Below are 24,498 nucleotides of genomic sequence, written 5' to 3'. Positions count from 1 at the left end.
CAGATATTATTTCAGTGGGTAGGCCATGTAAACGGAAAATCTCCCGTAGGAAGATTTGAGCCAGTTTTGGAGCGGAAGGAAGTCCTTGGAGTGGAACAAAATGAGCCATTTTGGTAAATCTGTCGACCACTACCCAGATGGTATTGAATCCTTGGGAGGAGGGAAGGTCAGAGATGAAATCCATAGACAGATGTGACCAAGGACGGCTGGGAATGGATAACGGCTGTAACTGACCTGCTGGAGACTGACGAGGAGTTTTGTGCTGCACACATTTAGGGCAAGACGCCACAAAGTCTTTGATGTCGACTTTCATCTTCGGCCACCAGTATGTTTCAGAGAGAAATTTAAAAGTCTTTAGGACACCAGGATGCCCAGTAAATTTAGACTGATGAGCCCAAGACAACAACTTAGAACGGAGTTCAGGAGCAACAAAAGTCTTACCAGGAGGCGGAGCTGGAGAAACTTGTGAAGAAGCAAAAGCAACAGGATCCAGGATGGAGCGTGGTACTGGATCGGATATCTCGTCCTCCGATTCCATGGATCGAGACAAGGCATCTGCTTTGGTATTCTGAGAACCTGGGCGGAAATGGAGCTTGAAATTAAAACGGGAGAAGAACATAGCCCATTGGGACTGGCGAGGATTAAGGCACTGAGCTGCCTTCAAGTAGAGCAGGTTTTTATGATCCGTATAGATATTAAATGGAAACTTCGCCCCTTCCAGGAGATACCTCCATTCCTCAAGGGCCAGTTTAATCGCCAGAAGCTCTTGATCTCCGATGGAATAATTAACTTCTGCAGGAAGAAACTTACGGGAAAAGAATCCACAGGGATGAATCTTCCCGTCAGCTCCCATCTGAGAGAGAACAGCTCCCACTCCTACTGTGGAAGCATCCACCTCCAACTCGAATGGCTTATTAATATCGGGCTGCAACAAAACTGGAGCGGTAACAAAAGCCATCTTGATTTTTTGAAACGCAGCCAGGGCATCTTCTGACCAGTTGGAATGATCTGCCCCTTTCCGAGTTAAGCTAGTAATAGGAGCAATGAGAGTTGAAAAGCCTCGGATGAATTTCCTATAATAATTGGCAAAGCCCAGGAATCGTTGAATGGACTTGAGAGTGTTCGGAATGGACCAATTGGCAATAGCTTCCAATTTTGCCGGGTCCATCTGGAGATCCGATCCAGAAATTATATACCCCAGGAAGGGTATGGAGGTAACCTCAAAGGTACACTTAGATAATTTGCCGTAAAGACAATTCTCACGAAGACGTCGGAGGACTTCACGGACTTGGAGACGATGAGAAGGGAGGTCTTGAGAGAAGATGAGAATATCGTCCAGGTAAACAACGAGATACTTGTACAGAACGTCACGGAAAATTTCATTAACAAAGTGTTGAAACACTGCTGGAGCATTGCTCAACCCGAATGGCATTACCAGGTACTCGTAATGGCCATCCCGAGTATTGAAAGCTGTCTTCCATTCGTCTCCGCTGCGGATTCTGATGAGATTATAGGCACCGCGGAGATCTAACTTGGTGAAGATGCGGGCTCCTTTGACTCTATCAAATAACTCGGTAATAAGAGGTAACGGGTAGCTGTTCTTAACGGTAATATCATTAAGTCCCCGGTAGTCAATACATGGACGTAGTCCTCCATCTTTCTTTTTAACAAAAAAGAAACCTGCCCCAGCAGGTGATGATGAGGGACGGATGAATCCTTTCTGTAGGTTTTCTTTGATGTATTCGTTCATCGCTTCGGTTTCAGGAACAGATAACGGGTAGGTGCGCCCCCTAGGTGGTTTTTTGCCAGGAATGAGGTCGATGGGGCAATCCCACTCTCTATGGGGCGGCAGGACATCAGCGGCCTTCTCGCTGAAGACGTCAGCGAAATCTTGATAGGCCATAGGAAGAGTAGACTGGGTCTTGATTTCAGAAGTCTTGACAGGAACAACTTGGGCTAAACAGGACTGACGGCAATGTGAACCCCAAGCAGTTAGTTGTAAGGTAGCCCAATCAATCTGTGGGTTATGTAGCTGGAGCCAGGGCATACCTAACACAATCTCCTGAGTTGCCTGAGGAATAACTAGAAATTTTATTAACTCAGAATGCAGGAACCCAACCCCCAGTATCACTGGCCGGGTTTGTTGAGTGATATACCCCTTAGAAATACGACTACCATCAACTGCCGTGATGTAGACTGGATATGGAAGTTCATAGACCGGCAGATGAAACTTGTCTACCGTAGCTTGAGTGATGAAATTCCCCGCTGCACCACAGTCTACCAACGCAGTTGCAGATTGGAGTCCAGCCGCCGTCTCTAAGGTCACAGGAAGAATGAAATCTTGGGTTGAAGGAGCTTGCTTGAAAGATCCCAACTTGACTCCTCCCCTACAAGTCAGGATCTGGCGTTTCCCGAACGCACTGGACAAGAATTTATTTGGTGACCTACTGCCGCACAATATAGACACAGTCTCTCACGAAGTCTCCTTGACCACTCCTCAGAGGTTAAGCGGGACCTATTAATTTGCATAGGCTCGTCAGAAGGTGGAGGCTGAAACTGTACAGGAGGTACCATTCTTGGTTTGCGACACTCAGCACGAGCACGCTCACTATTGCGTTCGCGGATGCGAGAGTCCAACTTGATACATAGGGAGATTAATTCTGGTAATTGCACAGGGATATCACGGGTTGCCAGTTCATCTTTTATCCGTTCCGAGAGTCCATGCCAGAAGGCTGCTACCAAGGCTTGGTTATTCCACTGAACCTCTGCGGCTAACGTCTGGAACTGGATGACGTATTGGCCCATACTGCGAGTCCCTTGACGGAGCTGGAGAAGATCTGCGGAGGCTGATGTTGTACGACCCGGTTCATCAAAGATGCGTCTGAAGATGGAAACAAACTCGGCATAGTTGTTCATCAACGGGTCGGCACGTTCCCACAGAGGAGACACCCAACTCAGGGCTGATCCGGAGAGCAGTGAAATAATATAAGCAACCTTGGATCTTGGCGTGGGAAAATTATGAGGTAAAAGTTCAAACTGGACTTCACACTGGTTGAGGAACCCACGGCATAACTTCGGACTGCCATCATACCTGCTAGGCACAGGCAGGTGCAAACGAGATACAGGAGCAGATGCAGCCGGAGAAGAAGAACCCCCTACACTTGCATGTGCAGAGGTAACAGGAACTGGAGGTGCAGGCGCACTTAGCAGAGATTGTTGTAACGTATCAATCCGGGAGGACATCCCTTGCAGAAACTGGAATATCTGCTGCTGCACAGCCTCTTGTCCATCCAAACGGGAGACCAGGTTTTGTAAGGCCCCTGACCCCACACTCTGACCACCGTCCGAGTCCATCGGTCCTGAACTTACTGTCAGAGTCGGTTTAGTTTGTGTCCCCGGAGGGGGCGCTAGTGGGTCAGTGGAGGTAGGTGGAATGAAGTGAGGAGGCAGCATTGGGTCTCTGCGCATGTGCACAATGAAGATTTATTATTAACAGAAAGTCCAGATAATAATGCAGCAGAAAGTAAAACAAACGAATGCAATGGAAATGACAATGGTAACGGCAATGGTAATGGCAATGATATAATATGGTTTGAAACTTGAAAGTCTATGGCAGAGTTTGTAATGCAGAAATGGAACCAGAGTAATTAAAACGTGGAGCCAGCAGAGGTGGAATAATGGTAGCAAACCTGGTAGCAATGCAGGAGACTGGATGGTAATGTTCACTGTGCTGTTGGAAGTGCACAATCAGCATGCAGGCTGAATCACAGGTGAGATGACGGAATGCACCTGGAGAGGGAGTCTCTACTGCTGTAGGCTGGAGCACACTGCAGGTGTAGAAGGTGTGAAGCCAGAAAGGTATTGCTGGTGCTGGTACTTGTAGTTCCACGGAAGTAACAGGTACAGAAGAATATCCAGGAGCACGGAGGATCAGGAGAATATCCAGGAACACGGAGGAACAGGAGAACAGGTCCAGACACACGGGTCGCAGGAGTGACACAAAGTTCAGGACAACCTCTGACTCACCCTGCAGCTCCTGATATACCCCCTGACCGGCAGGTATTGGCTGGAGTGAGACGAGTAGGTGCGGCCAAGCTCCGGATTGGCTGCCGCACTTACACTGGGGAAAACTGTCATGGCGGCGCCCATGACGCGGCCCGGCTGGGACGCGGCGCGCCCACACGCCCGTTGACTCCAGGGGCGCTCCCAGGCCTGAGATGGTATCCACGAGCAGGGTGACAGGTGACAGCAACATGCAGTGACCCCGGACGGAGTCCGCTCCGGCGGACAGACATAACAGCGGTAAGTCGATTCCTGACACTCTTCTTGGCCAATCCGGAACCACGAGTATCGTTCTTACTCCTCGTCTTCTTATTATTCTCAGTACCTTTGGTATGAGAGGCAGAGGAGGGAACACAAACCGACTGGTACACCCACGGTGTCACTAGAGCGTCCACCGCTATTGCCTGAGGGTCCCTTGACCTGGCGCAATATCTCTCTAGTTTTTTGTTTAGGCGGGACGCCATCATGTCCACCTGTGGCCTTTCCCAACGGTTTACCAACAGTTGGAAGACTTCTGGATGAAGTCCCCACTCTCCCGGGTGTAGGTCGTGTCTGCTGAGGAAGTCTGCTTCCCAGTTGTCCACTCCCGGAATGAACACCGCTGACAGTGCTAAGACGTGATTTTCCGCCCATCGGAGAATCCTTGTGGCTTCTGCCATCGCCATCCTGCTTCTTGTGCCGCCCTGTCGGTTTACATGGGCGACTGCTGTGATGTTGTCTGATTGGATCAGTACCGGCTGGTTTTGAAGCAGGGGCCTTGCCTGACTTAGGGCATTGTAAATGGCCCTCAGTTCCAGAATATTTATGTGTAGGGACGACTCCTGACTTGACCAAAGTCCTTGGAAATTTCTTCCCTGTGTGACTGCCCCCCAGCCTCGAAGGCTGGCATCCGTGGTCACCAGGACCCAGTCCTGTATGCCGAATCTGCGGCCCTCTTGAAGATGAGCACTCTGCAGCCACCACAGTAGAGATACCCTGGTCCTTGGAGACAGGGTTATCAGCCGATGCATCTGAAGATGCGATCCCGACCACTTGTCCAAGAGGTCCCACTTAAAGGTTCTTGCATGGAACCTGCCGAATGGAATTGCTTCGTAGGAAGCTACCATTTTTCCCAGGACTCGTGTGCAGTGATGCACCGATACCTGTTTTGGTTTCAGGAGGTCTCTGACTAGAGATGACAGCTCCTTGGCTTTCTCCTGAGGGAGAAACACTTTTTTCTGTTCTGTGTCCAGAACCATCCCCAGGAACAGTAGGCGTGTGGTAGGAACCAGCTGTGACTTTGGAATGTTTAGAATCCATCCGTGCTGTTGTAGCACTTCCCGAGATAATGCTACTCCGACCAACAACTGCTCCTTGGACCTCGCCTTTATAATGAGATCGTCCAAGTACGGGATAATTAAAACTCCCTTTTTTCGAAGGAGTATCATCATTTCTGCCATTACCTTGGTAAACACCCTCAGTGCCGTGGACAGTCCAAACGGCAGTGTCTGGAATTGGTAATGGCAATCCTGTACCACAAATCTGAGGTACTCCTGGTGAGGATGGTAAATGGGGACATGCAGGTAAGCATCCTTGATGTCCAGGGATACCATGTAATCCCCCTCGTCCTGGCTTGCAATAACCGCCCTGAGCGATTCTATCTTGAACTTGAATTTTTTTATGTATGTGTTCAAGGATTTCAAATTTAAAATGGGTCTCACCGAACCGTCCGGTTTCGGTACCACAAACAGTGTGGAATAGTCACCCCGTCCTTGTTGAAGTAGGGGCACCTTGACTATCACCTGCTGGGAATACAGCTTGTGAATTGCCTCTAGCACAGCCTCCCTGCCTGAGGGAGTTGTCGGCAAGGCAGATTTGAGGAAACGGCGGGGGGGGAGACGCCTCGAATTCCAGCTTGTACCCCTGAGATACTACTTGAAGGATCCAGGGATCCACCTGTGAGCGAGCCCACTGATCGCTGAAATTTTTGAGGCGGCCCCCCACCGTGCCTGGCTCCGCTTGTGGAGCCCCACCGTCATGCGGCGGACTTGGAAGAAGCGGGGGAGGACTTTTGTTCCTGGGAACCTGCTGTTTGTTGCAGCCTTTTTCCCCTACCTCTGCCTCTGGACAGAAAGGACCTGCCTTTTCCCCGCCTGTTTTTCTGGGGTCGAAAGGACTGTACCTAATAATACGGCGCTTTCTTAGGCTGTGAGGGAACATGGGGCAAAAATGCTGACTTCCCAGCTGTTGCTGTGGAAACTAGGTCTGAGAGACCATCCCCGAATAACTCCTCACCCTTATAAGGCAAAACTTCCATGTGCCTTTTCGAATCTGCATCCCCTGTCCACTGCCGAGTCCATAAGCCTCTCCTAGCAGAAATGGACATTGCACTTATTTTAGATGCCAGCCGGCAGATCTCCCTCTGAGCATCTCTCATGTATAAGACTGAGTCTTTTATATGCTCTATGGTTAGCAGAATAGTGTCCCTGTCTAGGGTGTCAATATTTTCCGACAGGGAATCTGACCAAGCAGCTGCAGCACTGCACATCCATGCTGAAGCAATAACTGGTCTCAGTATAATGCCTGAGTGTGTATATACAGACTTCAGGATCGCCTCCTGCTTTCTATCAGCAGGCTCCTTTAGGGCGGCCGTATCCGGAGACGGTAGTGCCACCTTTTTTGACAAACGTGTGAGCGCTTTATCCACCCTAGGGGGTGTTTCCCAACGTGACCTATCCTCTGGCGAGAAAGGGAACGCCATTAGTAACTTTTTAGAAATTACCAATTTTTTATCGGGGGAAGCCCACGCTTCATTTAATTCTTCAGATGGGGGAAAAACTATTGGTAGTTTTTTCTCCCCAAACATAATACCCTTTTTTGAGGTACCTTGGTTTATATCAGAAATGTGTAATACCTCTTTCATTGCCTCAATCATGCAACGAATGGCCCTAGTGGACATTAAATTAGACTCTTCGTCGTCGACACTGGTATCAGTATCCGTGTCGACATCTGTGTCTGCCATCTGAGGTAGTGGGCGCTTTAGAGCCCCTGATGGCCTTTGAGTCGTCTGGGCAGGCACGAGCTGAGAAGCCGGCTGTTCCGCATTTGGCATGTCGTCAATTTTTTTATGTAAGGAGTCGACACTTGCACGTAATTCCTTCCATAAGTCCATCCACTCAGGTGTCTGCCCCGCAGGGGGTGACATCACATTTATAGGCATCTGCTCTGCCTCCACATAAGCCTCCTCATCAAACATGTCGACACAGCCGTACCGACACACCGCACACACACAGGGAATGCTCTGACTGAGGACAGGACCCCACAAAGCCCTTTGGGGAGACAGAGAGAGAGTATGCCAGCACACACCAGAGCGCTATATAATACAGGGACTAACTGAATTATATCCCCTTATAGCTGCTATAATTATTATACTGCGCCTAAATTTAGTGCCCCCCCTCTCTTTTTTACCCTTCTGTAGTGCAGACTGCAGGGGAGAGCCAGGGAGCTTCCTTCCAGCGGAGCTGTAAGGGAGAAATGGCGCCAGTGTGCTGAGGGAGATAGCTCCGCCCCTTTTTCGGCGGACTTCTCTCCCGCTTTTTTATGGATTCTGGCAGGGGTATTTATCACATATATAGCCTCTGAGGCTATATATTGTGATTATTTTGCCAGCCAAGGTCTTAATATTGCTGCTCAGGGCGCCCCCCCCCCCAGCGCCCTGCACCCATCAGTGACCGGAGTGTGAGGTGTACATGAGGAGCAATGGCGCACAGCTGCAGTGCTGTGCGCTACCTTGGTGAAGACTGAAGTCTTCTGCCGCCGATTTTCCGGACCTCTTCTTGCTTCTGGCTCTGTAAGGGGGGCGGCGGCGCGGCTCCGGGAACGAACACCAAGGACGGGTCCTGCGGTCGATCCCTCTGGAGCTAATGGTGTCCAGTAGCCTAAGAAGCCCAAGCTAGCTGCAAGCAGGTAGGTTCGCTTCTTCTCCCCTTAGTCACTCGTTGCAGTGAGCCTGTTGCCAGCAGGTCTCACTGTAAAATAAAAAACCTAAAATATACTTTCTTTCTAGGAGCTCAGGAGAGCCCCTATTCTCCATGGTCCTTACGGAGTTCTCAGCATCCACTAGGACGTCAGAGAAAATCTGGCTTTCACTGCTGCTATAACTGCAGCCACTTTACTTGCCCCTCAGAAGGAGCCCCCAAAAGTGAAATTACACTTATTTTTTGCATTCAGAATAAATACTGGCTGCCCCATTATTATTAACACTTTATATGAAAGTCCATTATAATCACAACACAATCTACTTAGAAGATAAGATGGCCATTACTATGGTGGCCCAGGTGATATATAGGAATATTTTACACAAGTGTCATGAGTATGTCATGCGTAAAATATTCTGTAAAATTTTTACACATATTTGGTTAGTGGTGATGTCACCTCTTATATTAGGAACAGTAGCGGATCTTGCCACGGGCAAGCAGGACTTTTACCCGGGGCGCCGCCTTCCGGAGGCGCAGGGCGCCGCACCAGGGCAAGATCCGCTGCTGCTGTGCCCCACGGTTCCCGCTGCCCCCCGCTGCGAAGGGAAACTAGACGCGTACGTGTCTAGTTTCCCTTCGTGGAGAGGACCTTTGCTGTGCGGTGCGCGATGACGTCATCGCGCGCCGCACATCATTTCAGTCTGTACAGGGGGCGTAAATGACCACGCCCCCTCTACGAAGCCACGCCCCCTAATGCCGTCCGGGGCACACAGAGCCCCAGAACCGGCCCTGATTAGGAAGGCAGTGAGGTAATTTCTGTACAGTACCTCTGTATAATTAATGGGCAGTGATTGCGTTCTGTGACTCAGGGCCTAATGCAGGTTGGATCGCAGTAAGCGATCCAACCACAGTAATTGCTACAAGGATGCGAGCGCAGGCAGAGGCTGTCACAGGGTGTGTGGGGGGGAGCGGCAACGCTCCGTTTGCGGGTGCAGGAGGCAACCCTAATTTCTGTGATAAAGCAATTTCTGCTTCACAAGTGTGGGGGGGGGGGGGGGGCCTTGCTCTGCGATGGGCAGCCCCCAGCATGCGAACAAAAGGATTGCAAATTCTGCTAATTAACAGAGTGTGTAGTCCTTACTGAATTAGGCCCTCAATATGGAACATTGTAAGTGAAGGTAAAACACCTGGATACGAGGATCACCTCATACAGGCACCTTTCTTTTTATTCAAACGGAAACTTCTTTATTGTAAGTAAACAAGATTTATGGTAAGAACTTACCGTTGTTAAATCTCTTTCTGCGAGGTACACTGGGCTCCACAAGGATTAACATTGGGGTGTACAGTAGGATCTTGATCCGAGGCACCAACAGGCTCAAAGCTTTGACTGTTCCCAAAATGCACAGCGCCGCCTCCTCTATAACCCCGCCTCCGTGCACAGGAGCTCAGTTTCGTTAACCAGCCCAATGCAGTAGCAGGTACTAGAGACGACAATAGCTCGTAGCCAATTACACTGCACACTCACCACAGGAGAGGGTGTCAGCGGCTATGCCACACCAACCCAAAGAAGCTAAGTGCGTCAGGGTGGGCGCCTTGTGGAGCCCAGTGTACCTCGCAGAAAGAGATTTAACAACGGTAAGTTCTTACCATAAATCCCGTTTTCTGCTGCGGGGTACAATGGGCTCCACAAGGATTAACATCGGGGATGTCCTAAAGCAGTTCCTTATGGGAGGTGACGCACTGTAGCGGGCACAAGAACCCGGCGTCCAAAGGAAGCATCCTAGGAGGCGGAAGTATCAAAGGCATAGAACCTTATAAACGTGTTCCCCGAGGACCACGTAGCCACCTTGCACAATTATTATTATCCTTTCTTTATATGGGTTCCGCAGCACCCAATTACAGAGTACATATGCACATAATCAAAACAGGAAAACAGTGACTTACAGTTGAAGACAATATAGGACAAGTACAGGGTAGCTAAGCATATCTACACCAGTAAACGACATAGAGATGAGTTCCAGGTGGCCAAAAAACTGCGGGATTTGGGCAGTTGAGGATTATTAAAGTAAGAAAAGTATAAAGTATATACACATGAGGGAAGAGGGCCCTACTCGTGAGAGCTTACATTCTAAGGGGAGGGGTAGACAGACAGGGGTGACACAGATGGGGTACATAGAGAGCGTGGAACAGAGGGTTAGGATGAGATTTGGCTGGGTTTGGTAAAGAAATGGGTCTTAAGAGCCCGTTTGAAGTTTTGTAGAGAGGTGGAGAGTCTGAGGGGGAGAGGTAAAGAATTCCAGAGAAAGGGAGCAGCACGTGAAAAACCTTTGAGATAGGAGTGGGAGGAAGTAATCAGAAGACAGGAGAGTCGGCGTGCATTAGCAGAGCGAAGAGGACGGGTGGAAGAGTAAAGGGAGATAAGGTCAGAGATGTAAATGGGAGAGGAGTGGGTGAGTGCTTTGTAAGTGAGTGTGAGAAGTTTGAATTGGATTCTGAAAGGGAAGGGAAGCCAGTGAAGGGCTTGTAGGAGAGGGGAGGTGGATGTAGTGCGTTTGGTGAGGAAGATGAGCCGGGCAGCAGCACTGAGGATAGATTGCAGTGGAGAGAGGTAATTGTCAGGGAGGCCAGTTAGGAGGAGATTACAGTAGTCCAGTCTGGAAATAATCAGTGAGCGAATAATGATCTTAGTGGCATCCTGGGTGAGAAAAGGTCTGATCCTGGAAAGGTTTTTGAGATGAAAAATGACAGGTTTGTGAGAGGTGCTGAATGTGTGGTTTGAAGGAGAGGGAGGAGTCAAGGATTACGCCAAGACAGCGTACTTGGGGGCAAGAGGAGATAGTCGTGCCATCAATGGATAATGAGATTGTGGGAGGGGAGGTTGTGCGGAAGGGTGGGAAGATGATCAGCTAAGTCTTAGACATGTTGAGTTTAAGAAAGCGCTGGGACATCCAGGAAGAGATAGCAGAAAGACAGTTGGAGGTACGAGTGAGGAGAGCCATGGAGAGATCAGGGGAGGAGAGGTAGAGTTGAGTGTCATCAGCATAGAGGTGGTATTGGAAGTTAAAAGAACTAATGAGTTCACCTAAAGAGGACGTATAGAGAGAGAAAAGGAGGGGACCAAGAACAGAGCCTTGGGGACACCTACAGTTAGTGGAAGTGGGGGGGAGGTAGCATCATGAGAGGAGACAGAGAAGGAACGATCAGAGAGGTAGGAGAACGGCCAGGAGAGGGCAGTATCACGCAGACCAAGAGAGTGAAGGATTTGCAGAAGGATAGGGTGGTCCACAGTGTCAAAAGCAGCAGAGAGGTCAAGAAGAATAAGCAGAGAGGAGTGGCCCTTAGATTTGGCTGCATGAGGGTCATTGCAGACTTTTGTGAGGGCAGTTTCAGTGGAGTGGAGAGAACGGAAACCAGACTGGAATGGGTCAAGCAGTGAGAGGAAAGAAAGGCAGTGAGGCGATTATAGACAATACGCTCAAGAAGTTTGGAGGCAAGGGGAGGAGAGAGATGGGTCGATAGTTGGAGAGAGTGTTAGGATCAAGGGTAGATTTTTTAAGAATAGGGGAGACAAGAGCATGCTTGAAGGCAGAGGGGACAGTGCCTGATGAGAGGGAGAGCTTGAGAAGGTGGGCAAGATGGGAACAGGCAGAAGGAGAGAGTTAGCGGAGGAGGTGGGAGGGGATAGGGTCGAGTGGGGAGGTTGTGGGGGTGGAGGAACGGATGAGGGCCATGACTTCCTCGCCAGATACATGGGAGAAAGATGTCAGAGTTGGTAAGAGGGAAGGGGAGGGGTGGCAAGGGATGGGTGGTGGCTGGTTGCTGGTCTGGTGGGATGTGATATCCTGACGTATGGAGTCAATCTTGGATGTGAAATAAGTGTAGGAAAAAAAAAAAAAACTGTGTTCCCTAATGCACACCGAGTGACTATTATTATGTAGTAATATTATTCACTCGGTGTGCATTAGGGAACACAGTTTTTTTTTCCTACACAGAATTACCCCTCCCCTTTTAGCACCTGAGTGACATTACAATCTGATTGAGCAGCTTTCCACTTTGTGTAATGTGAAATAAGTGGCAAAGTCAAGACCAGACAATGAGGAAGGGAGAGGAGGTGGTCGTGGGCAGAGGAGGGAGTTAACAGTGGCAAAGAGGCGCCGGGGGTTGGAAGACTGGGTAGAGATGAGGATTTTGAAGTATCATTGTTTAGCGAGGGAAAGGGCAGCACTGAAGGATGAGAGCATGAATTTGAAATGGAGGAAGTCTGCTTTAGAGCGTGATTTCCTCCACTGTCACTCGGCAGTACGTGAGCATTTTTGTAGATATCTGGTGCATTTGTTGTGCCAGGGTTGAGGTGTTGATCTGCGAGGGTGAATAGTGGTTTGCGGAGCAACAGAGTCAAGGGCAGAAGAGATGCATTGTATAGGGATGTGGCTTGTTCAGGGCATGTGAGAGAGAGAAGAGGAGAGAGAAGTGAGTCAAACAGGGAGGATAGGGATGAGGTGTCAATAGCCTCAATGTTACGCTTAGTGATGGTAGCCTTAGGAGGGAGAGATGGGGAAGCAGAGATAGATAAGTTGAAAAAGAGCAAGTGGTGGTCAGAGAGGGGAAAAGGGGAATTGGAGAAATCAGAAATATCACAGCGGTGAGTGAAAACCAGATCCAGTGAGCTCCCATTCACATGGGAGGCTGAGGTGGTCCACTGGGAGAGACCAAGTGGAGAGGTGAGGTTAAGGAGTTTAGAGGCAGGTGATTTTGTGGGGTTATCGATAGGGATGTTGAAATCACCTAGAATAATGGAGGGAATGTCAGAAGAGAGGAAGTGAGGTAGCCAGGAAGCAAAGTTGTCGAGGAATTTGGAGGAAATGCCAGGTGGACGGTAAAGGACAGCAACTCGAAGATTAGTAGGTTGGTAGAGGCGTATTGCATGGACCTCAAATGTAGAGAATGTAAGAGATGGTTCTGGTGGTATAAGTTGGTATGTGTAGCTTGAGGGTAAAAGGATCCCAACACCACCCCCATGGCGACCCCCGGGTCGGGGTGTGTGTGAGAATGTGAGGGCCCCAGGGGTCGCACCACGGTGGGCCGCCCAAGAAGGTTCAACCGACCGAGTAGAATGGGCTTTGATGGTAGCAGAAGCTGGACGACAAGCCTGTACATAAGCATGTGCAATCACCATTCTTATCCATCTGGCCAGGGTCTGCTTGGAAGCAGGGCAGCCACGTTTGTGAAAACCAAACAGTACAAACAGAGAATCAGATTTCCTAATGGAGGATGTTCTCTTCACATAGATATGGAGAGCCCATACTACATTCAAAGACTACTCTTTGGAAGACAACTCAGGAGAATTAAAGTCCGGAACCACAATCTCCTGGTTAAGGTGGAATGAAGACACCACCTTGGGTAAATAACCTGGTCGCGTTCTAAGAACCGCCCGGTCACGATGAAAAATCAAAATGGGGGGGACTTACAGGATAAGGCACCCAAGTCCGAGACCCTTCTAGCTGAAGCAATAGCCAGCAAAAACAGCACCTTAAGGGACAGCCACTTAAGGTCAGCAGAGGCAAGAGGTTCAAATGGAGACTCTTGCAAGGTCTCCAGTACCACCGACAGATCCCAAGGGGCCACAGGAGATACATAAGGAGGCTGAATCCGCAACACGCCCTGAGTGAATGTATGAACATCTGGAAGGGCAGCAATCTTTCTCTGAAACCAAACCGACAAGGCAGAAATGTGAACCTTGAGGGAGGCCAGACGCAGACCTAAGTCCAGGCCCTGTTGTAGGAAGGCCAACAGTTTGGGTGTGCTAAACTTGAAAACGTCATGATTGTGAGACGCCCACCAAGTGAAGTAAACATTCCAGACACTATGGTAAATCCGAGCAGAAGCCGGCTTACAGGCCTTCAACATAGTTTGAACGACCACCTCAGAAAAACCCTTGGCTCTCAGGACGGAAGCTTCACGAGCCAAGCCGTCAAAGCCAGACGGGCCAAGTCCTGGTAAACACAAGGGCCCTGAACGAGGAGGTCTGGTCGTTGTGGAATTAGAAGGGGACGATCTAGTGAGAGGCCCTGTAGATCGGAGAACCAGTGCCATCTGGGCCACGCTGGAGTGATCAGAAGTAGGTTTCCTCCTTCTTGCTTGAACTTTCGTATTACTCTGGGCAGGAGTGACACCGGAGGGAACACGTACGGCAGCCAAAAGTTCCATGGGATTGACAGAGCATCCACGAACGCTGCTTGAGGATCCCTTGTCCTTGCTCCGAAGACCGGAACCTTGCGATTGTGTCGAGACGCCATCAGGTCCACATCTGGAAGGCCCCACTTGTCCACGAGAAGTTGAAACACCTCTGGATGGAGGCTCCATTCTCCGGCGTGTATGTCCTGACGACTGAGAAAGTCTACTTTCCAGTTTAGCATCCCCGGAATGAACACTGCGGATATGGCCAGCAGATGGCGTTCTGCCCACTGAAGAATCCGTGATACTTCCCTCATTGCCATGTGGCTTCGAGTGCCGGATTGATGATTGATGTACGCCACCGTGGTGGCGTTGTCCGATTGTACTTGAACAGGTCTGTTCTGTATTAGATGCTGGGCCATTGTCAACGCATTGAACACTGCCCGCAGTTCCAGAATATTTATCGGGAGTAGAGACTCCTCCTTGGTCCACCGACCCTGAAGAGAGTGTTGTTCCAACACCGCGCCCCAACCTCTCAGACTGGCATCTGTTGTCAGCAGGACCCAGTTGGATATCCAGAAGGGACGGCCCCTGCTCAATCGTTGGTCCTGAAGCCACCAGCTCAGTGACAGGCGGACCTCCGGAGACAAGGAGATCATGTGAGATCTGATCCGGTGAGGCAGGCCGTCCCACTTGGTCAGAATTAATTTCTGCAGAGGGCAAGAACGGAATTGAGCATACTCCACCATGTCGAAAGCCGACACCATGAGACCTAGCACTTGCATTGCCGAATGTATCGACACTTGCGGACGAGATAGGAAGCATCGAATCCTGCCCTGAAGTTTCAGGACTTTCTCCTGAGACAAGAACAACCATTGGTTGTGAGTGTCCAATAACGCTTCCAGGTGTACCATGCTCCGAGCAGGAACTACGGAGGATATCTTCCAGTTGATCAGCCACCCATGGGCTTTCATGAACTGGACTGTCAGATCTAGATGACACAGAGGTTCTGGGGAATTTGCCAGGATCAGCAAACTGTCCAAGTACGGTAGGATCCTGACCCCATGACGGCGGAGTGTAGCCGTCATGGCCACCATTACTTTGGTGAAAACTCTGGAAGCCGTTGTCAAACCATAGGGTAACGCCCGAAATTGGTAATGAAGGTTGCCCACCGCAAACCTGAGGTACTGCTGATGAGACACTGCAATAGGAATATGCAGGTAGGCATCCTGTATGTCCAGGGAGACCATATAGTCCCCAGGCTCCAAGGCCAGAACAATAGAGCGCAGAGTTTCCATACGAAACTTGGAGACCCGCACATACTTGTTCAAGGACTTCAGATTGAGAATGGGCCACGAGGACCCGTTTGGTTTTGGGACTAGAAACAGCGGTGAATAGTACCCCTTGCCTCTCTGAGCCAGAGGCACCTGTACTAATACTCCTGTGGACAGGAGGGAATGTAACACCGAATGCAGAGTGTTTGCCTTTGTCGGGTCCAGAGGAACATCCAACAGGCAAAATCGATGAGGGGGACGATTCTTGAAGGATACGGCGTAACCTCGAGTGATGACTTCCCTTACCTAGGCATCGGAAGTGGTCTTCAACCATTCCTGGGCAAAACCTAGAAGTCGGCCCCCACCCTGGGATCCCCCAGAGTGAGGCCCGCCCTGTCATGCGGCAGGCTTGTCAGTTTTGGAAGCAGGCTGACAGGCAGCCAGGCTCGCTTCAGTCTGGGCTTGGCAGGTCTGGAAGCACGAGCTTGCTTTGGGTATGCCTGACCTTTTGCTTTTCCTGGAGGACGAAAGGGCCGAGGGAAAGTACTTTTAGCCTTCTGCGTGGAAGGAGCCGTACTAGGTAGGCAAGCTGTTTTAGCAGTAGCCAGATCAGCCACAATCTTATTGAGGTCTTCTCCAAAGAGAATGTCTCACTTGAAAGGAAGCACCTCCAGGGTTTTCTTGGAATCCATATCCACCGACCAGGATCTCAACCAAAGGATAAGTCTGGCCAAGACGGACGTAGTAGCAGCCTTGGCCGCCAGCACCCCGACATCAGATGCAGCCTCCTTAAGGTACAGAGAAGCCGTGGTAATATACGAGAGACATTGTAGAGTATGCTCAGATGCATTAGAAGGCAGCTCCGCCTCTAGCTCTTGATCCCACGCCTCAACAGCTTCAGCAGCCCAAGTTGCTGCAATGGTTGGCCTATGCACAGCCCCTGTTAGGGTGTAAATTGCTTTTAAACAACCATCCACACATCTATCTGTCGGTTTCTTCAGAGAGGCGACGGTAGTTACCGGCAAAGCAGAGAAAACGACCATACGAGCCACATGAGAATCTACGGGCGGAGGAGTTCCCAATTTTTACAAAGCTCCGCAGAGAGATGATAGCGAGCCAACAGTCTCTTATTCGGTGTGAATTTTGTCCCCGGATTTTCCCAGGACTCCTGACGTATGTCAGCCAGGTGTTGAGAATGAGGTAAAACTTGTTTAACCACCTTCTTACGTTTAAACCTGTCCGGCTATTTAGAGACAACCTCAGGCTCAGGATCATCAGAGACCTGAAGAATGAGCCTGACAGCCTCAATTAAATTAGGAACATCCACCACTGACTTCCCCTCCCCATCAGAAGCATCTGAGTCAGTGTCTGTGGGGTCAGTATATGCACCATCCTCCTCAAAGGATGTGTCTGGGATAGCAGTGGATTGCGAGGAGGTAATGGCCCGTTTAGAAGACGCCTTAGTCTTAGGTGGGCGAGAGTGAGATTTAGATTTAGTCAGTGACCGGTTCAAGCGCTGTAACGGAGTGGAGATTTGACCTGCCCATGGCGGATTAATAGCAGGGACCATAAACTGCTGCAGTGGCACAGGTGGTTCCACAGGGGGCGCCAGTTTAGTTACAAGCGTGTTTAACACCGTGGAAAAGGTAGCCCAAGGCGGGTCATTTGTTGCCCCCGGTGCTACGGACCCACTGCGGGGTAAGGAACTCCCTGAACCTGAACTCTCTGCTGCCATATTATCCTCCAAAATGTTTGCGGCATCACCAACATGCAATGTGGGTGAAGCCCCAGCTCCGTCGCCTCGTGTAGCTGACATAACAGTAAGCACAATATTGGGCAACCCGGTACAATACTTAGCAGCTATATACCTAGCAAGAACTCCCCGTGAAGTGTGACTGTGTCAGCACAAACCGGGAATCCAAGAGATATATGGTGACTATAAATCACAAGGAAAAATACACAGCAAGTATAACTTTAATACACAAGTAATACACAGCAAGTATCACCTTCTGATGAAACCGTGGTTTGATTTTCACGGAGAAACATGTTAAGGACATGTCACGCTGCTGTTTTTCCCTGAGATCTACACAAGCACAGCACCACAGTCCAGACTCCAGCACACGGCAAACTGCCTGAATTCTACAGCTACGAACGGCGCCCTCCCTCCCCGGTGAACTGAATAGAACACCGCCGCTCCAACCAACCACAACCGATTCCGCATGCTGACAGCCAGCCTCACATGAGACTCTAAGGAATAAGTGGTGAGCACAAAATTGTTTAGCGGTCGGGGGAGGTAGTAGCATAGCACCCATCGTTTATACAGCTGAACATTCACCATCTAGTGAACACCATTCACATTCCTTAAAACAATGTGGGACTTTATAATTTGCTTTGGAGCGAACCAGCCACACTGGTCTTTTGGATGTGGACATCTGTGCAATATACAATTGGGATACAGTATTTGGCAGCGTGTAAATAATATCAGCAGTGAGAATAATTATTTTATGAAAATATGCATTGCATTTTTTAGGCTTTTATTTTATGTGATTGAATAAAATGTTTATATAGTAACTATCGGTATCTAGCGCTCTCTTGTGATATTGCATGTTTCACAATTACTTTGTAACTTGTGAAAAACCTATATTATACAGCAAACCTGATACACTTAGCCCCCTCAGGTAATGGAATATAGGAGTAGCACGCTGAGTGAAATACCAGATATGGCAGCCACGCAGCAGATTATATATATATATATATATATATATATATATATATATATACCCACTCCAATTGGCGGCACTCCCAAGGCTTGATATGAAGAAATAAACAGACGAACTGCGTCTTAGTGTTCAACGTTTCAGTCCTACGACTTTTATCAAGAATCATGTTCTTGATAAAAGTCGTAGGACTGAAACGTTGAACACTAAGACGCAGTTCGTCTGTTTATTTCTTCATATCAAGCCTTGGGAGTGCCGCCAATTGGAGTGGGTATTAGTTGATTCCTTCTGGTATCATGGATGGCACCCGAGCAAGTTGTACTCTTGGACAGTAAGTGAGTGCCGGTTCTTCATATATATATATATATATATATATATATATATATATATATATATATATATATATATATATATATATATATATATATATATATATATATATATATATATATATATAGTCACAAGCGTACCATGCAGAAATTATGCACCATAAAACTGCACTGGACTAGCAATACAAAGTAATACTCAGTATATATATATATATATATATTTATTTATTTATTAACAATAGATATACCAAAAGCACAGTAGATACTGGATGTACATCACAGGGTGTTTGTACCACACAACCCTGAATGTATGCACTCTTTCTTAACTAACACTGTCCCAGTGACAGGTAGAATACTTAAGTGTCCTGTAAAATGCACAGCGCTGGCGATCAGGCGCCTTTACAGAGGAGGATTTGCCCCAGCAGTCCCAGGAACAACTCAGCTCCAGAGTGATGGCTGCTGACAGAGAGTGAGGGAGAGAGATGCAGCTCCAGGGCGGGAACATTCACAGAAATGGCGCCCTGGGGCTGGGGGAGGGGCTACAGGTTATGCCTTCTCCCCCTGCTAGCTTCCCCACCGGGTGCTGTGGGCTAAGAAAAATGGGGTTTTATTACAGGGAAAAACCCCCACCTGTTCCCTGTGTCCCTGGTGGCTAGTGGAGCGGATGCCCAGTAACAGTGTCCACACCAGCGCGCGTGCGGCCCGCCTCCCACGGCTGCGCCAGATCGCGGTAAACAGCGGCCAAAGAGACCCCTTACCTCCCAATGTATCTGCAGCCACGCGATCCTGGAGGGCTGCGGCGGGTGTGTGTGACTAACCAGAAGTACACCGGAGCCTCCGCTGTAGTTACCCGGCAACCAGGGCGCGGGAGTATACAGCGCCACTGGGGGTGATGGAGCTGCAGCAAGTATGTCTATCTGACCTTAAACGCTGCAGCCCTTGAAGTCTTGAAAGCATTATTTTCTTCTTTCTGTTGATTGCTTACCAATTTACAAACTGAGCTCCTGTGCACGGAGACAGGGTTATAGAGGAGGCGACGCTATGCATCTTGGGAACAGTCAAAGCTTTGAGCCTGTTGGTGCCTCGGATCAAGATCCTACTCTACACCCCGATTTTAATCCTTGTGGAGCCCAATGCACTCCATAGCAGAAATAAATGGTTTGGGTATGTCGACCATTATAATGTTGACATTCATTACATCAACACAAGAATATCCACCTGTTCATAATGTCGATGATGACCATGTTGACATTCATAATGTAGACAATGTTCAAATGTTGACATATTGTCTTTGGTTATCCAGCCGTCACTTGCCTGCTACTGACGGCTGCAGTGTCGCCTTCCGGCAGTCATGTGATCATCACTTCCAGGTCAGACCTCCAATCCTCCGGCATTCCAGTATATATTTCTCCCCTAACCCTAAATCCTTACCCCTAACCCTCCCTCTAGTGCCTAACCCTTACCTCCCACCAGCCTAACACTAATGTTGACATTCTGAAAATGTCAACATTTCACCAGAGAATGTCAACACCATGTCGGCATTGTGGTCTTGACATTATAAATGCCAACACTGTTGTCGACCTTTTAACTACATCACAAAATAAACGTACCCATACAGTGAAATAAAAAGGGCACCAGAATTCACTTCGGTATTCAGTGACCCAACTTTACACATACAAAAAAAATAACAAAATGTAAGTATTACAATATATGATGCAAAATCATGAAAATACATACAAGGAACAAAGAGTTTACAAAGGATAAGAAGAAAGTTAATGACAGTATCGATTATTCCTTTTACTACTGACTGTTAGATCAGTAGAGATGTCCCTTCTGGGACCCCCACTGGCCCACTTTGAACAGACTTGGGGCCTAATTCAGACCTGATTGCTTGACTTCAAATTACACTGTCCTGCGATCAGATAGTCGCCGCCCAGGGGGAGTGAAAATTCGCCCCGTGAAAGTGTGCGATTGCATGTGTACGCCGTGCTAAAATTTCCCTCAGTCAGCGGACAGCTGCAAAACCGTTCGCATCACACTCACCATCTAATGTTTTTCCCATTCTGTGCAGTGTATGCAGTCTGTGCGTAGCTCAGTACTTACTCCTCCAGTGCGAAAAAATCAGACTGATCTGGTCCGGAGCGGACGTCACACACTCTCCCTGAAAATGCTAGGGAACGCCTGCGTTTTTCCTGACACTCCTTGAAAATGGCCAGTTACCACCCACAAACGTCCTCTTCCTGTCAATCAGCTTACGAACGCCTGTGCGATCGAAATTTTCGCACCATCCTGTCACTGTTTAGAGACACGCCTGCGCATTGTGGTGCATATGCATGCGCAGTAGTTCGATGAAAACACACAACAGCGATCTGGTCTGAATCGGGCCCTTGCTTCTATAGATTGTGATGCCTGGAGATTGGGTAGGACCTGTCCATGGTTCTGGAATGTGCCGCTTCATATGGATCAGTGCAGGCATTCCATTACATGCAGCCTTTCAGAACAGCCAGGACCATAAATAGGAAAACACTTAGGGGGTCATTCCGAGTTGTTCGCTCGTTATTTTTTTCTCGCAACGGAGCGATTAGTCGCTAATGCGCATGCGCAATGTCCGCAGTGCGACTGCGCCAAGTAAATTTGCTATGCAGTTAGGTTTTTTACTCACGGCATTACGAGGTTTTTTCTTCGTTCTGGTGATCGTAATGTGATTGACAGGAAGTGGGTGTTTCTGGGCGGAAACTGACCGTTTTATGGGTGTGTGCGAAAAAACGCTACAGTTTCTGGGAAAAACGCGGGAGTGGCTGGAGAAACGGTGGAGTGTCTGGGCGAACGCTGGGTGTGTTTGTGACGTCAAACCAGGAACGACAAGCACTGAACTGATCGCACTGGAAGAGTAAATCTCGAGCTACTCAGAAACTGCACAGAGAAGTCTTTTCGCAATATTGCGAATCTTTCGTTCGCAATTTTGATAAGCTAAGATTCACTCCCAGTAGGCGGCGGCTTAGCGTGTGCAATGCTGCTAAAAGCAGCTAGCGAGCAAACACTCGGAATGACCACCTTAAATCAAAGATCTCATGGTTAGTAAATCTGGTGGTGAGATACATCTCAAAGAGAATAATAGTTTACAATTTAATGAATACTACCTAAAAGTGATAATCACATCCAAATATTTAATATAATGAACAAGCACTTAGAATGTTACAAAATGTTACACTTTTAGCTCCTGGAAGGCTGGGAAGGTTTCATTTAAAGGCTGCAAATTAGAGGCTGTATTTTCTCTTTAATACAGGTTGAGTATCCCTTATCCAAAATTCAAAAGTAATATAGGGGATAACCCAGTTTCTGAAGTTAAAGTCTGCTGCAGGCTACACCATGCTGTAACTTAATGGATGCCAATTAAAACATTATTTTCCGAATTGCACTCCTTTCTTTGTTTCTAAAAACTCACCATCAAGATATGATCTTGCATCGTCTGAAGCTGGTAACGAAGAATCCATTTGGACAGCGAAATCTGGTAGTAAAAAATAATTATAATGGAAAAATAAAATATTTTCATAAGTGTAACTAAATAAAGCCTGTGTATATAATTTCTAGATACACTGTGTCTTTATCGTGGTTCATCGGATACAGTGAATTACTGATAATGACTACAATGCTCTGTCTCCAGAGATTATTGTTATTATTATTACTACCAGTTATTTATATGGCGCACACATATTCCGCAGCGCATTACAGAGAATATTTGGCCATTCACATCAGTCCCTGCCCCAGTGGAGCTTACAATATAAATAAAATGGCTTATGGCCATCATGCTTCCCCTACTTTTACCAACAACCCAAAGATTTTTCACATTTCTCTGTGAAAATTCTCAATACGGATGATTAAAGAACCCTGCATATGGGGGGTCATTCCGAGATGATCGTAGCTGTGCTAAATTTAGCACAGCTACGATCATTCACACTGACATGCGGGGGGACCAGCACAGGGCTAGTCCGCCCCGCATGTCAGTGCCGCCCCCCCCCCCTGCAGAAGTGCAAAGGCATCACACAGCGGCGATGCATTTGCACTTCAAGAGTAGCTCCCGACCAGCGCAGCTTTAGCGTGCTGGCCGGGAGCTACTCATCGCTCCCCGGCCTGCAGCGGCTGCGTGTGACGTCACGCAGATGCTGCGGCCCGCCCCCCGTTCGGTCCGGCCACGCCTGCGTTGGCCAGACCGCGCCCACGAAACGGCGGCCAAATGCCAGCGTTCCGCCTTCCCCCGCCCAGCAACAGCCTCTGCCTGTCAATCAGGCAGAGGCGATCGTAGCGGCCCGAAGGCCGTCGGGCATGCGCCGGCGCACTGCAACGCCGGTGCATGCGCAGTTCTGACCCGATCGCACCGCTGCGATAAAGTGCAGCATGCGATCGGGTCAGAATGACCCCCATGGCCTCTTCATGAGTAATCAGAAGGCTTAGCATTCTTTAAATCTGATTACCTGTAAAGACAGTGTTATGGAGTGCTGCTAAAAGAGCAGAGTATGAAAAAGAAGGACTCCGATACAAGGGGCGCATTGAGCAGAAAACTGAAGAGAAATGGCACATTATGATAATATATTGCCCACAGAGCAACAATTAGGAAACATACATACATATTAATTATCAAGTAGGCCACTGTATGGACCCTATTCAGTAAGGATTGCAAATTCTGCTTTTTAGTAGAATTTGCAATCCTTTTGATCGCATGCTGGGGGCCGCCCATGGGAGGGCAAGGCCGTCCAGCATGCTACCCGCCGCCTCCCCCTTGTGACCAGGCTGAAATCACGGTCTAACCGCAATTTCAGCGTGATTGCAGAATTTGTTGATGCCTCCTTCTGGCGCAGCCTGGCTGTGATGACAGGAGGGCCACCGCCATCTTTCTGATCGGAGCGGCTGTGTGTGACATCATGCAGCCATCCCGATCACGACCCCCGTTCGACTGCCGCCACCATTTGTATGACGCCGCCCCCACAATGCTCCGCCGCCGGCTAGGAAATAGAGTGTTGCTGCCCCCCCTCCCACCCTGCGAACACCTCTGCCTGATTGACCGGCAGAGGCATTTGCACTTACTGTGGGACGCCCGTAGAAAATGCGGGTGCATGCGCAGGACGGGCCCTACACATGTGCCCCGCTATTTCTTAGTAACTTTTGCCGTCAGATCGCTAGTTGCGATCCAACCTGAATGAGGTCCATTGTGCCCAACTATAATGTGCAGTTATGCAATGAGGCAATCCCCTGAACACAGCCTAGAGGATGGGAAGAAATATATAATGAGCTTCTGATGGACATCTACCATGCTCCCCAACAAGTATAACCCTGGGTGGAAAATTAGTAGGGCTGCTCCAGAAGATCCTTAACTCTCCCTGTGCCTATAGAGTTTCTGTTTTACATGGTTGTGACCCAGTCTGGTATCAGCAACTCAAACTGTGTGTGTGTAAGTTGTAAAGTAGCTACTGTAGACCACTTGGTTGGCCAGTAATAGCTCAGACCAGACTTGGAGACCATCTGGCAATGCCTTTCATTGTAGAGGCCATTAACTGTAAATGAATGCATTTGCTGAAGCATTGTAGGAAGGATTATATGTATCATGAATGCATTCTTTTTAGCTTTATTTTTTACACTGCAATTTAGATTAGAGCTTGAACACACACGTCTCAAAACTTAACCTCTCTTCACATTTTACAGGCCATTTTCCCCACCTGTAGTGCAACATGGATTTGCCAAGCAAAGCTACTTGCTTTACTTTGCTTTGCTCCCAACGCAGAATAGACAGTGTAAGACATGAAGGGCACACAGGGGGGATGCAATGGTAGGGTTCTACTAATGTGTTGCAAAGCTTAGCAAGTTTTGACAGCTGACTGAAGGAGTGTGCCAGAGAGTGTTGCAATGCCCGCCATATTAAACAGAGTTCGTTCCAGTGACCATCATATAATGCAGGGAGCATCACAATGACCGTCCTATAATACCGAGACAA

General features: G+C 48.6%; 1 protein-coding gene across 2 annotated transcripts in view; it reads right to left on the bottom strand.

Annotated features, from left to right (window-relative positions):
• The window catches only part of LOC135056675 (uncharacterized), a 163,603-nt gene that overhangs the window by 103,154 nt on the left and 35,951 nt on the right, over positions 1 to 24,498 (bottom strand). For both annotated transcript variants that reach the window (XM_063962127.1, XM_063962126.1), the window contains exon 2: positions 21,958 to 22,020. In XM_063962127.1, coding sequence (XP_063818197.1) covers positions 21,958 to 22,020 — 63 coding nt within the window. The remainder of the gene's footprint in view (positions 1 to 21,957; positions 22,021 to 24,498) is intronic.

Source organism: Pseudophryne corroboree, chromosome 3, assembly GCF_028390025.1.
Source record: "Pseudophryne corroboree isolate aPseCor3 chromosome 3, aPseCor3.hap2, whole genome shotgun sequence".
Classification (NCBI taxonomy): domain Eukaryota; kingdom Metazoa; phylum Chordata; class Amphibia; order Anura; family Myobatrachidae; genus Pseudophryne; species Pseudophryne corroboree.
Note: the sequence above shows the minus strand (reverse complement) of the source record. Positions and strands in the feature narration are given on the sequence as shown.